This window comes from Chiloscyllium punctatum, chromosome 8, assembly GCF_047496795.1.
Source record: "Chiloscyllium punctatum isolate Juve2018m chromosome 8, sChiPun1.3, whole genome shotgun sequence".
Classification (NCBI taxonomy): domain Eukaryota; kingdom Metazoa; phylum Chordata; class Chondrichthyes; order Orectolobiformes; family Hemiscylliidae; genus Chiloscyllium; species Chiloscyllium punctatum.
The window spans coordinates 8027875-8042798 of record NC_092746.1 but is presented as its reverse complement, the minus strand read 5'-3'; the positions used below and the strand labels follow the sequence as shown (position 1 = coordinate 8042798).

Sequence of the window (14924 nt, the reverse complement as noted above, 5' to 3'; positions counted from 1 at the left end):
TGTATGGGCATAGGGTTGGGGACTGGGTCTGGAAGGAGGCTCTTCACAGGGTTGGTGCAGACTCAATGGGCCAAATGGCTTCTTTCTACACTGTAGGGATTCTATGATTCTTTAGTGTTAATGGCTTTAATTGAAAAGATTATGGCCATGATTTTCCCAGCATGAAATAAGTCCTGACATGATATTGCATCGGGAGTCCTAAGTCCATAAGAGCAGTTAGCCAGATCACCGAGGAGGTAAGGGGGCATTCTTCCTGACAGTTGACAATTAAAAGGCCAATATCTGACCTGCCAGTCCTATCCAAGATCATGCAACATAGCAGCTTCTGCAGCACTAGAGATAAAGGTAGCCTTTGTTGAGGTTACAATGATAGAAGGCCCTCGCAGGGAGGTGGAAGAATGAATTTCCCCTGGCTGGGACCAACCAGGCAGGTCCCACTAATCAAAACATTAACACTTCCAACAGCAGCTTGGAGCCGCAGGGCATCTGTTCGTACTGGGGATCCTGCTTTTTGGAGCATGGACTCCCTGGAAAGGAACTAAGAATTGAGTGAAAAGTATTGATGTTGCTGGGAAATTGGTTGAGTGGCAGGCAACAAGAAATAGGGATAATGAGAAGGCGCTCAAATTGGCACAATGTGGCCAGTGGTGTCCCACAAGGATCTGTGTAAGGGCTTCAATTATTCACATTATTTATTAACAACTCGTATAAATGGCATAGAAAATCAAATATGCAAACTTGCTGCTGACACAAAGTTTAGACGCATTATTGACAGCTTCGATGGTCACATAAAATTACAAAAGGAATAAGTGAGTAGACTAAATGAATGGACAAAACTGGCAGCTGGAGTTCAATGTAAGCAAGTTTAATGTTATCCATTAAATGATAGATCAGGATATATTTTAGATGGTATGAAGTTAAATACTATGGATGTCCAAAGAGACGTGGAGATTCAGGTGCAATGAGCTTTGAAACTGATACAGAAAATAATCAAGAAAAACTGATGAAATGTTGGTCATTATATCTGGGGGACTGGAGCACAAGTATGCAGAAGTTATGCTGCAGTTATACCAAGCCCTGGTTAGACTCCACTTGGAATATATGAGCAGATCTGAGCAGCACACCTTGGGAAGGACATATTGATCTTGGAGGGATTACAATGTAGGTTTACAGAAATAACACATAGTCTTAAAAGGTTAAGTTATAAGGAGAGATTATTTGAATTAGATCTGTTTTCTCCAGAATTTTAGATGGTTAAGTGGTGATCTGTTGCAATCTTCAAACTATTAACAGTAAAAGTCAGAGTAGATAAAGATACATTATTTCAACTTGCTGAGGATTCTAGCAGTAGGGGGCATAGTATGAGAATTTGGGCCAGACTGTTAGGGAGCGATGTTATGAAGCATTTCAGCATACAAAGGGTGATAGTTACTTGGAACTCTCTTCCACAAATGGCAATTAGTGCAGGATCAGGTTAATTTTAACTTTGGGACAGATCTAATTTTTGTTAAGCTTTTAAAGTGATATGGGTCAAAGGCTGGTATATAGAATTAGGCCACAGATCAGCCATGATCTCATTGAATGGTGGAACAGGTTCAGGGGACTGAATGGACTATTGCTTAGCCCATATTACTATTGTCTTTCTTGACAGAAACACATGGTTTTTGAGTAAAGGATTAATGAAAAGCACTGACACTGTTGAAAGAAAGGAATTTTAACATTGCTAAATGGGGACAGCATGTTAAAGCTTCTTGTCTTGCACTCATCAGCGCCAGCATGCAGGACACTGAGTTAAATCTACTTGCCTGCTCTGAGACCTGAGATTGATAGTTAACTGTTCATGCTGTATCTCAATGCCAGTATGACTCAACCAGTCAGTACCCTCTTCTCATACTGTATAACTTGGTATCTTCTATTTTATCAAGTAAGCTTCTCTCATTCTTTTCTCCTTTTAGCAGTATTTAAGTTCTATACAACCAAATAATTAAGAGATTTGATTTGATTTATTATTGTGACATGTACCGAGATACAATGAAAAATATTGTTTTGCGTGCTAACTAGACAAACCATACCCTGCATAAGTACATCAGGATAATAGAACAGATTGCAGAATATACAGCTGCAAAGAAAGTACAGAGAAGATCAGCTGTAATAAGTGAGACGTCCGTTCATACGTCTGATAATCGCGGAGAAGAAGCTGTTCCTAAATCTATTGATATCTGTTTTCAAACTTTTGATTCTTCTGCAAATGGGAGAGGTGGAAGAGAGTATAACTGGGGTGGTAAGAGTCTTTGGTTACATTGGCTTCTCTTTCCCGAGGCAGTGGGAAGTATAGACTGCCAATGGAAGGTACATTGGTCTTCGTGATAACAATCCATTCAGGTAACTTCATTTAAATCCAACAATGATACACTCTATTTTGATTTCAGTTGTATTACAGATGCTCTATCACAATCCTGAAATGTACTGACGAAGATCACTTGACTCAAAACATTCACTCTGTTTCTCTTTTCACAGATTTTGCCAGACCTGTCGAGTTTCTCCAGCAGTTTTTTTTTGTTCCTGACATGATTGTCTTATAAAGTATTTTAAACCATCCCAGATATTTTTACTGCAATGTGTAGCACCTTTAGCGGTTATGCTCCTATTTATAATTACAGCATAAACTTCCACTAAAGGAGAGAAAATTGTAATGGTCTGTCTGGTTATTAAACATATTGCCATGGTTACACTGGAATTGATATACCAAGGCTCATTTTCAAAAATGAGCAACATGCTTTAGCACGTCAACTTCAGAGTGCAAGAGATTTATTAGGATCTGCAGATGAGTTTAATTTGGTAATTGCAGCATCAATTTGAATTGCTAATTAGAATTCTAACTATGAAAATGGTTCATGTGTTAATGACAGCAGCCAATTAAAATTACTCACTGTAGATTTTTAGAATTCAAATAATGTAAAGAGTCTATTCACCCTCTTCATTGTCTAGTTTATCTCAGCAACATTACTAGTGATGCAATCTGCTATAATCTTCCCCATAGTGAGCTCTCCAGCGATAAAAGCTACTTGACATTTTCCTTTTCAAAGATGAGTCTGCATAGACACTATTGTGAGTGCAGATTATTTTCTCTAGAGTGTCTGTTGATATAGAAGTGAATTTATTTGTTTACCCACCATGTGAATTATATCAAATGCATACCATTATTTAGTTGAGACAGTGTTACACATTTAATTGCCATTTAAATAAAAGTATTTCATAAAGTTGACTACTGAGGGAAGAAATTGAAACCGGAAAAAGAAATAGGCGGGTTTGGGTTGTCTGGGAGTGAAAGTCTGAAAAATCTATTCCTCAATTCAAACTTTTCTCTAAACAAAACACTTTGGCATTTAACTGAGGCCACAAAATGGCCAATCAACCAAACTGCTTAAAGTAGATGCGTTAGTACTTAAATATCATAATGCAACCTGAGACCTTTGTTACCATTCTACTTTTGGAATTTAACTATCAACTATGTTTCCAGAGCATCTGGAAATCCAGTAACTTTTCCAAGGTGAGGACTTGGCATATCTCAGAGTTGAGTGCCTTTAACTGCTGCTACCTGGATCCAGACTTACCTCAGTAATTGACCATGACTCTACCTATGAGCTTCTCTCCAAGACCCTCAGATTCCACCATGAGATCTGTCTGCCTCATACCCCACCACCAGACCTGCAATCTCTCTTCACTCCCCAAATTTGTCCCAACATGAAGTACATGATAGCCCACTGCTAGCTTTTAACCATCAACTTTCCTGACCAGGCCTGTGAGGTCCCACCCTGAGGATTCCTATTCCCCCCACCCCAGGCCTAATTTTCCACCCCCACATCTGCAATTACCCTCCTTCAACCACAACACCTGCTTCCACCTCAATCCCACAGCATTTAAATTGATTAAAAATTAAATTTGTGTGAGTTTTATTCTATTCTTTTCTATTTTTCTGCCTTCCTGTTTGATTACCATCAAACTCAGGTAACATGAAGCACTGGTTCAAGAATCTTAGTGGTGGACACTAATCCTCTTTTCTGCTCCATGGCTTTGAACAACTTTTCTGCATTCAGAGTCTTTTGTTTTTCCAATACTTGGGATGATTCTGTCCCTTTTTTTTGCCGGCTTCTCTTCCTTTTGGAATCATAGAAATGTAGAAAATAGGAGCAGGAGTAGACCAGTCAGTCTTTCAAGCCTGCTCCAACATTCAGTATAGTCATGGCTGATCATCTAACTCAGAGTCCTGTTCCAGCTTTCTCCCCCAATGTGTTAATCCCTTTATCCCTCAGAAATATATCTAACGTCTTGGAAAATACTCAATGTTTTGGCTTCAACTTTTTTCTATGGCAGACTATTCCACTCTCTGGTTGGAGAAATTTCTCCTCATTTCAGTCCTAATGGCCTACTCTATTCCCTTAGATTATGATCCATGGTTCTGGACTCTCCCGATCATCGGAAACATTCTTCCTGCGTTCACCCTGCCTGATGCTGTTGGAAATTTGTGGGTTTCTATGAGATTCCCTCCCCCACTCCTCATTCATCTAAACTCGAATGAATACATTCCTAACCAATCCAGTTTTATTTCATACATTAGTTCTGCCGTTCCAGGAATCAGTCTGGTAAACATTTATTGCACTCCCTCCCTATCCTTTCTCAGTAAAGAAGAGTGAAACTGCACACAATACATCAGGTGTCGTCACCAAGGCAAATGGAGCAAAATATTCCTGTTCTTGCACTTGAGGCATGAATTGGCAAGGATGGATTAGGTAACCTTATTGAAACGGTTGATGGTGGGTATGCAGTGATTAATATTTAAAGAATGGGTGCACGAATTACAATTATCCATTCCTGTCTGGCGCAAAACTAAAAGAGGAAAGGTGACTCAACCATGACTTGCAAATAAATTAAGAATAGCATTTGATCTAAACAGAAGATTTATAAAATTGCCAGAAACAGTACAGATTAGTAGCAATTTAAAATTCAGCAAAAAAGGGCAACAAGCTTGGTCAAAAAAGTAAGAGTATCTGAGTTGAATTATAGAGTACAAAGAAACTGACTGTAAAATTTTCTATAAATATGTGCACAGGAAAGGATTAGCAAAGACGAATGTCAGTCCCTTACAGTCAGAGAAAAAATATATTTGCCATACAAGAGGTTCAACAGAGGCTCACTAAGCAGACACCAGGGATGACTGGACTTTCCCATGTTGAAAAGATTGATTCAACTGGGCCTGTATTCACTAGAGTTGAGAAGAGCGAGAGAGGATCTAATTGAAACGTGGAAAATTCTAATAGAGCTGGACAGATGAGCTGCAAGGAAGACGTTTTCTATGGCAAGAACCAGGCATTACAGTCTTAAGCTACAGGGTAGGCCAGATAGTACGGAGATAAGAAAAAGTCTTTTCACTCTAAGGGTAGAGAACCTTTGAAACTCTTTATAACAGAAGGCTACGGAGGCTAAGTTACTGAATATATCCAAGAAAGAGAGAGTTTTTTTCAGATTTTAAAGGCATCAATTATTATGAGGAGAATGTGGGAATATGGTATTGAGATGGAGAAACCACCATGATCATATTGAATGAAGGAACAGGCTCAAAGGACCAAATGGCCTACTCTTGCCCCTAGTTTCTATATTTTTACCAAAATCACTGATTAGGCCTGACTCAGGAAATTTAGTCTTTTTAATAGTAAAGTCAGGGTACTGGGAAGAAGCCCCATAACACACATCATAATAGCTAAAAGGATGGTAAAAGGAAAATCCAACCAATTATCTCCTCCTCAAATAATTCAAGTTCATGTTATTGACCTACTCTCTTTGATTAAACCTGACATTACCCCTCACCTCATTTCAGTAATACTGTCTCCATCCTTTTCAGTCAGGCATATATTCTCTGCCCCAATTCAAATTAACACTTCTGTCCCTCTCCCTCCATCGTCAAACCTGCACTATTCTTTACTTTCAATCTATTTCAAATTGGTACTCAACATCCATTTTATTGGCAAACATGCTTTAGAAGGAGCAGTATTGATAAGACAACAATTACTTTTTCTAACATGAATTAATCCTCTAAATGTCTGACTATATAAAGCATTCTTAACTGGGTACTGCCAAATGGCTTGGAATCCAAAATTATTACAAAACAAAATTAGATTAGATTCCCTACAGCGTGGAAACAGGCCCTTCGGCCCACCGACCTTCTGAAGAGTCACCCACCCAGACCCATTCTCCTCTGACTGATGCACCTAACACTTTGGACAGTTTAGCATGGTCAATTCACCTGACCTGCACATCTTTTGGACTGTGGGAGGAAACCGGAGCACCCGGAGGGAACCCATGCAAACACGGGGAGAATGTGCAAACTCCACACAGACAGTCGCCCGAGGCTAGAAGTAAACCCAGGTCCCTGGCGCTGTGAGGCAGCAGTGGTAACCACTGAGCCACCGTGCCACCCCTTTTTCCTCACAAAGATTAATTACTATCCAAGATAAGATTAATCTGTTTGAGGATCATTAAGTGGATGATTTATTATTCCTCCTCCCTCCATGCAATTCTCACAACATTCATTCTCCTGCCTGGAATCAGGTAACCTGTTGTTACCATGCAGACTTTTAACGTTGCAGGACTTGAGACAGCAATCACCTCATGGGACTCTGATTAGAATTGTTAAAAAATGTAGCGGATGGCATCCATGCTTATGCCTGAGTATTGAGAGGCCAAGGATTGCAAGGCTACGAGGAACCCAGTGAAGCTGAAACAAAATCTAAGTCAGTTCCAAAACTGAAGATAACTAACAAGTTTTCTGGAACAATTGTGTTAATAGATGAAAGATACTTCTTTGCATTTTGATTTTCTTCATCAAAAACTTTACCAGTAGATTTGTGATTTCATGGAATGTTGTAAAGGTGAAGTGGTAAGGTCACTGGACTAGTCTTCCAGAGATCCAAGCTAATGTTCTGGGAGCAAGGGTTCAAATCTCACCATAGCAGACAGTGAATTTGAATTCAGTAAAAATCTAAAATAAAAATCTGGCCTATTGTGACCATGTAACCACTGCTGATTGTCATAGGAAACCCTCTGGTTCACTTATGTCCTTTAAGGAAGGAAATCTTCTGTCCCTACCTGGTCTGGCCTATATGTGACTCAGCCCAACTGCTATTTGGTTGACTCATAACAGCCCTTTGGGCAATAAATGCTGACCTCACTATCAACTCCCCTCATCATTTGGACAAGTAATTTAAAAAGTGCCGTTAGGAGTTTCTCCTACTTCCAAACAAAATTTTTGATCACTAACACTGGCAGTTATTAATCTTGCAATGTAATGATTTCTAATTAAATCTATCAGAGCAATTTTATTAGGCCAGAAAGAACAATTAGGCAAAATAATGGAAATTAATATGCATCAGCACACTTTTAATTTGTGAATTAAACTGGTGATTTTATAATTGACAACATTTTCAGGAAAGCTCAGAGATTGATGCAAGAAGTGGGAAAACTACACAAAACATGCAAGATTTATCAGGCAAAACAAATCAATTGGCAACATTGTCTAATTTTGATCTGTGAACAGTTAGCCACAGCATCAGTGCATCAAAGAAGTAAAATATAATCATTTACGATATTTTTCTTACTGATAAACTGATCATATTTTTTTTTAATTCTAAGTCATAAGTGGCAAATAATGACAAATTATTTTAAACAGTAGCATTTAAAATATTTAAATTCAGGTTTGAAATTTATATAGATCACTGACTTTTGGTAAATAGTTTATTGCATATTACCATTCCACATTGTTCATCATAAGGGCTATACAGCACTTAGTTATTAGTGTGAGTATTGACCATACTTTCTGTATATTGCTTATATTCTATTGTATATAGAATTTTGTGCTTTTGTAATTTAAATCCACAGATTTTCTTTTTGCTGAGTTCCAAAAACAATTTCTAAATACATTTGAATCCATGTTTTATTTGTAAACCAGACATTGAGTTATGTAAGATCTATCTAAATTTCTAATATCTAAATACCCCTTGATTTGCAGGAAGCAGACAGACAGTACACACACATTGGAACCATGTTGGAATTTGCATTCGCACTTATGATAAAACTTGATGTGATCAACAAGCATTCTTTCAATGACTTTAAGCTGCGTATTGGTATGCGTGTTTATATTTCCTGCTCTCGTGATCTGGTGGTGAAACTGTGTGTACTAAATACATTTTTGTTTCTTTTAATAACTGCATTTATAACTTGAGACCACTACTTAGTTACAATGTTGCAGAGTTGAGGAGGCTGCAGTATGGTATAGATTACAGGCCAGATAGACCTATGTTTTTAGCTACATGAAATCATGATCTGTGATGTTCTAGCATAAAGGTACCAACCTTTGCCTTCAGTCAGCCTCACTATGTAACAGTCTGTGTTGTGGATGTTAATATAAAGACAGTAAACACAACACCTAGGTTATATATGTAAATCTGTGATATTGTAGATTTGTGAATATTTGTTATAAATAATAATAATGTGGGTCTTAACAAATTACAAGATATCTGAATCGACAGAACATGACTATCTGTGGTACATAATATGAAGTCTAACGTATTTAGTAAAGCAAAAATGGCATCAAGTGACATTCCAGTTCGCATGTTCTTTTCTGATAGACAAATAAAGCTGGCTATTAAAAACAAAATAAATATATATTTATGAACAGTGAAGGAATTCCTCATTCTGGATTTGTAGATATACACTGACTCCAGCTTTAGTGCTAATGTTTATGATACCCAGTTTTAATTGGTACAGATAGGTTTTATTAGAAGTAAACCTCAAATATACTGTTGATATTCAGATAAACAAAATATTGGAGCAGTCTTTCTGATGACAGGACAGTCATCATTCCAGTGTGGCTGGGAGTTGTGCATGAGGAGACCCTGTGGAATCCCCATTTCTAGCAGGCTCCAAAAGAATAGCCAGGATATTGAATGTTACTCTGGGCAGTTCCTCTACAACTGGAGCCCTCCAAAGATCTCCACGTAAAAATTGGAGATTTTGAATGGTTCTGATGGCAATGAGTAAACTACATAATTTATCTCCTGAATACCTATTCAGCTGACCTCATACTTAACCCCCACACCCTTTACTACAGCAGCACTTACACCCATTAACCCTGACCTGAGTACAGTACCCTGGGAGCCATCACCCAAACCCATGCCAGGGAGCTGATACTTTTCTGCGCTAACACCCCCACACTCCCACTCTTAGACTCAACACTTTCTGCTCAGCACCCAATGCACCCCTGAAATTGGACATTCCCTAACCCAAGAACTGATTTCATCTGTCACGGATATGACATGGGTCCCTTGGCAACTCCCCCACCCTCCCCCACGCCACCACCACCACCATCAGTACATGGGTAAAGTGGCTGGAGGGTGCTGTATTAGTTGGGTTTGGGCTGTACACTTGGATAGTTAGGTGGTCAATGGGCTGTCAGTGATCAGTCAGGATGTCTAAAGGTTGTTAGGGGGGTCATGGATGTAATTCGGGGTGTATCAGAGGGGTATTTGGGTGGTTACTATGGGTGATTGGAGTGTCAGCTCTGGAGATAGCCAGGCGTTAATGCATTTTTTACTTCCTAACATTGCCTGGTTAACTATTAAGGTAAATCCTATGGAGTTCTCTGAAATCTCCAATTCCAGCTCAAGTTATGTAACGCCTCTTGTCTGATATCTCAGAGAGCAGTCAAATTGCCGACCGAAAGCTTAAACTTGCTGAGCTGTTCCTACAGAGGTCAGTATGTGGAGATATCAACATGCCCCTAATGTTCTCCAGCAGTCTGGGAAATGAGAGATTTGGGCCAAAATATTTTCTTGCCCATATGCCTGTAGTTTTACTTTAGTGGCAAAGATAGTGAGAGTTATAGAGACACTATCTTTCATAATATTGCATGTAAAGTAATTGTTTAATTTTCTGGCAGGTATTAACCACGGTCCTGTTATTGCTGGAGTAATTGGGGCTCAGAAACCACAGTATGATATCTGGGGTAATAGTGTTAATGTGGCAAGCCGAATGGACAGCACAGGAGTTCTTGGCAAAATACAGGTATTCTCCTTTGAACCACTTCTGCAAAGTTTGTCAAATATTATTGCCAAATGGATGCACTTTGTGTGCTGCAGATAGCTGCAGTTATTTGTACCAGTCAATCTTTCATGAACAATTAGCATATTTCCAGTCTTAGGCTACAATATAAATCTAGCTTTTTTTTAACTGTCCTAAAGTTAAAAAAAAGAATTAAACACGTTGACGTAAAGGAAGAGAGGTTCTAACAAAGCTTAGTAAGGGTTCATCACCAAATGTGGTGATTTTCAAAGGGGTCGCGTATGATTATTTTTCAAAGGACAGATTTACTGAGCTAATACTCTTAACAGAATGTTGTACCCAGTGGGCAAGCATTAAAAAAAATCAATGTCAAAAGAATCAATCTGGTATTCCCTAAAAAGTTCATCTAGATGTTCATGTGAGGGGCTCTGACAAGGAAACATCCAGTTTTTGGATCTAGCTGGTCATTTGGTGTATACGGTTCCTAAATTCAGAAATAATTAAACTTGTGCACATAAATATGGAGTGTATGTCTTGGAGCTCTCTGTGTGGCAGGTGGATTGATTCACTGTTGCTTTGGTACACTATTAGGGCTCAGAATATGTTTGGTTTTTATTTTCAAGGATCCCTCTTCAGGTTTTTCAAGATTTACTTTTTGATTTTCAGGGGCTACTTTTTTTGATTTTCAGGAGCTCCTTTCTGGAGTCACAGTAACTCCTTTGTCAGATAATGCAGTCTGAGTAAAAACGACTCCTCTGTATTTGTGTTGATATATGGGACAGAAATTCATGCAGAAGCAGAATAAAGAAGATTTATCAATTTTGCCAATAATTATTATTACTGTTCTACTAAACTTAAAGTTATAAACATAAGGAAAGCCATAATTCCTTATACACCACAACAGGTATAAGTTAACAATTATGTTTTGACGATCTTGCTGATGCTACTATAGACAAAACATCATCACCCTAAATATGTTTTAGACTGGCGAGGTCATAGCTAAACTCTTGTATGTTTGTCTGTAACACAATTGCTGCAGCTCAAATAAGTAACAGTATGCAAGATGTTATTACAAATAAATACACATCTTAATGAAGTAAAACTATTCAATATCAAATTATACAATCACATCTTTTTTATCATGACTCGCTGGGGCTAATTTGTTGTAAATCAAACCATGTTATTCCTGGAATCATCGCAAATATGAAAAAAAAAGGTCAAACTACTCAAAGTCCTTAATTTACCTGACTGACAGACTCAGGGGTTAAAAGAAAACACTTGCCAGATCTTTGTACATAACAAGAAAATAACTGATTGGTATAAACAAACTGTGTTTAACAAATGGCAATTAGAATGAATGAATTGTCAACTTATAACTTTACAACTCTATCTCTTTGTTAATTCTCCCTTTCATAAGCAGAGAGGCACAAATGACAGATAAAACATGATATTAAGGCTGGAAAAAGAATTTTAAAAAGATCAGAGAAACAGTATGATCACACCTCTGAGGGCCATAGTTGATTTCTTTCCTTTCCTTTCATTTCTTTTTTAGATCTTTGCTGATAATATAAAGTTGTTCACGCACTGATGCTCTACTTCATTCATTGATTGAAAGTGTATCCATTCACTGTCCTTAAAGGCATTTTATTTCTCCTTCAATAGGGAATTTGCAGAGTAAGGTGATTAGAAGACAGCTAGATTTTAACTGGATCTCCACTCAGGGGAATCACAGGAGAAAGCTTCTTTGGGGCTACCTCTTTGCAGGCTGGCTGGTTTTCTGCTGCACTGGCCTACCCACAAGCCATGATCACCTGGTCAGGAGGCAATCAGAACATATTGTCTAGCAGTTTGTCTTTAGTTCAGAGCCTGTCCCTGTTCCAGGAAAATACCAAATTGTATACAGCTCTTGGTATGCTCCAGTAAACACTATTTGCAAAACTGCAGCTACAGTTCCCTTGGTTTAAAGCAGTAGCTTATTTTCGTCCACAGTCCAATCATAAGGTTAATAAAATGATTTGGTCTTTATACAGATCCTCACTCCACTCTCGCCCCTTTCAGAGCTTCTCCACAATCCGCAGTCCCTCCCTCCCACTTTGCAGCCCAATTCACCCCCACTGCAGTTCCCGTCCACTATGTCTCCTCTTTCCTCTGTGCCACCCCTTGCAGGTCCTCATTACCCCACCCCTGCCTCGCAGCTCCTTTCCTCCGTTCCATCTGCATGCCCTCACTGTCACTCCATTGGTCCTCTGGGCCCAGCCTTGCTAGTTTTGCTCCCCTGTCTCACTGACCTTTTTCGTCAGTCTCATTGTGTTGCCTGAGAGCCTACACCCACAGCCTCCAGCCTTGCTTATAGCAGCCACATACTATGCTCACTATGAACCTGTCAGAAAGAAGCAGGGGAGAGAACATGCCTGTGATTGCAGGAATGAGTCCTCACCATTTCTTTCATTGTATTCATGAGGCTGACTTTTCCTGATTGCTCACCCTCTCAGGGGGAATTTTCCAGGATGAATTGTGGATTCAAGAGGTGGATCTGCCCACCAGCCCATGTATTTTGAGCACTTCTGACCAGAGGAGGAGTAGTGAGTGTATAAATCTGTGGCTATCCATGTATGCCTACACATTACAACACAATTCCAAAATCCAATTGGAATAATGTAACAATATACCATATGCTTTCTTTAAAATAACATTTCTCCGTGTATCAATGGAACTGTTATATGGGATGCTGGCTACCCACATTGTGGGAGCAGGGTTGAGGAATGTTCTTTTCAGACTTTAAGATGGGATTTAAGGATAACATACATATCAGCTATGATTTAAACAAATAAAGAGGCCCCGTCCTCTGTTTCAACATCATTGTAAATTATTCTCTTTATTAGGCATTGTTTCCCAAAACGAAACACATAACGGAGAGATACCTGCAGAAGTTCTATTAAACTTGCCATTGCTGGACAATCTCTACACAATCTCTGTTCATGATATTGAGTAGCCACTTAATCAACATCAAGATGCTTCCATGGTCTTTTGTGACAAGCCAGGGATAAGAAGCAATGATCTTTGGAAACTGGAAGCAAGCAGTCAATCAGTTGCTATTTCAAAAGAAGGAACAGGCAGCATACTGACAACACCAGAGTGACCAGTCTCTGAATTTATGGGGTTTCCTCTCATTGAGGTTGGTGGCACATGTCCCAGTGTGTTCACTCTGCCTGTCTTGGCTTCTTTTTCTGTCTCATAGATGATAGATGATAACTATTATTGTCAAGAAAAAAAGTTACTTTTCTTGAAACTTTTTGTCTTGCGCCTACTAGGACAATTCACAAGAATACCAATGGGAAGGGGGGAGATCATTTATACAGTATGAGAGGAGAATGCTGATTGGTTGCGAGTGAACTCTGAATGATGGAGGCATTGCCATGGACAATGCAGCAACAATGATGATTGACTGTTAGCTGCCAGATTTTGTTTAGATTTCAAACCAGACCGAGCCTGAGAAATGAATCCATGAATGGGTTGTCATCAGTTTTGTTGATGTGTGCATGTTTGTTCTGTCTGAAAAGAACAGGACCATGTGTATGTTAATATATGTACTTTCCAGTAGATGCTGGCATACAACACTGTAATTCTGCAACTGAACAACATTTGCTTGATAATTCTTATTGTGCAAAGAATAACATTGGCAACAAATTTAGCACAGCCAGTTGGGCTTGTAGCATGGCACAGTTGCATATACTGCAAGTTACGGACATTAATCTTGAATCATAAATTTTGGAGCAATTCTTTTCAGTAACACAGGTGAATGTTCCTGCTCTGAAAATGGATACTAATTAGAAGGAAAAAAAAATCCAAGACCTAAGTATCAACATGTTGGTTATATTGCAATATTTCACAACCAAGTTGCAGTCTAAAACTTCTTAAGATTGTTTTAATGGAAAGCATTATTACATAAATAGGATAAATTACTGGAGTAATGAAACTATTTTAATCACTTCCAGATAACAGAAGAAACCAGTAACATCTTACAAACACTTGGCTACAACTGTACATGCAGAGGAATAATAAATGTCAAAGGGAAAGGAGAGCTGAAAACATACTTTGTTAATACAGAAATGACACGATCGTTATCACAAGGAAATCTGATGACCTGATGAACAGAAGATCCAACATCAAAGATTACATATTCAGCAGCAAAGTGTGATATGCCTCTAAATACATAATTTGTACATAGTTTGATTCCATCCTTAGCTGCACATACATTGCCTATGTTTTGGATATGTAGAGCTACTTGCATCTAAACTCTTAGGCTTAGCAATTCTCACATGAGCTGTGGATGCAATTGAGCAAACTACAACAATCACGAGGACCAGTTTTTACAAATGTGTTACGCATTTAAAGTCACATTGTTTTGTAATAACTAATTCATTAAAAGTTTGTATGTTGTTTAATTTACAGAATCTGTCATTTGTTGTTCTTTCATGGCAAAATAAAACATAATACTTTATACCTCAGTAGAAACCACCAATGAAATCGGCTTCAATGAAAAAAGAATTCCTGATACTGGAAACATGAAACAAAACAAAAATTGCTGGAGAAACTCAATAGCTCTCACAGAATTTGTTGAACGAAATCAGATTTAATGGTTTCCGTCCATTAACTCGTCTTCTGAACATCAGAATTTCAACTGTATTTCAATATGGCTTTGTTTCCTAAAACACGTTAGAATGACTAATATCGACAGAGTCTAAAAGTTAGATCGACTCTGAACCAGGGTATGACACCTGTTGCTATGACCAAAGTTGAGAGGGAGGGGG

General features: G+C 38.6%; 1 protein-coding gene across 6 annotated transcripts in view; it reads left to right on the top strand.

Annotated features, from left to right (window-relative positions):
• The window catches only part of adcy2b (adenylate cyclase 2b (brain)), a 617126-nt gene extending 602567 nt beyond the window's left edge, over nucleotides 1–14559 (top strand). For 5 of the 6 annotated variants that reach the window (XM_072575137.1, XM_072575136.1, XM_072575138.1 and 2 more), the window contains exons 24-26: nucleotides 8063–8177; nucleotides 9992–10116; nucleotides 14109–14558. In XM_072575137.1, the coding sequence (XP_072431238.1) occupies nucleotides 8063–8177; nucleotides 9992–10116; nucleotides 14109–14261 (393 nt within the window). In that variant the 3' untranslated portion in view covers nucleotides 14262–14558. Of the gene's footprint in view, nucleotides 1–8062; nucleotides 8178–9991; nucleotides 10117–14108 lie in introns of all 6 variants that reach the window. The other variant, XM_072575141.1, reaches the window with a different exon arrangement.
• The last annotated feature ends 365 nt before the right edge of the window (nucleotides 14560–14924 follow it).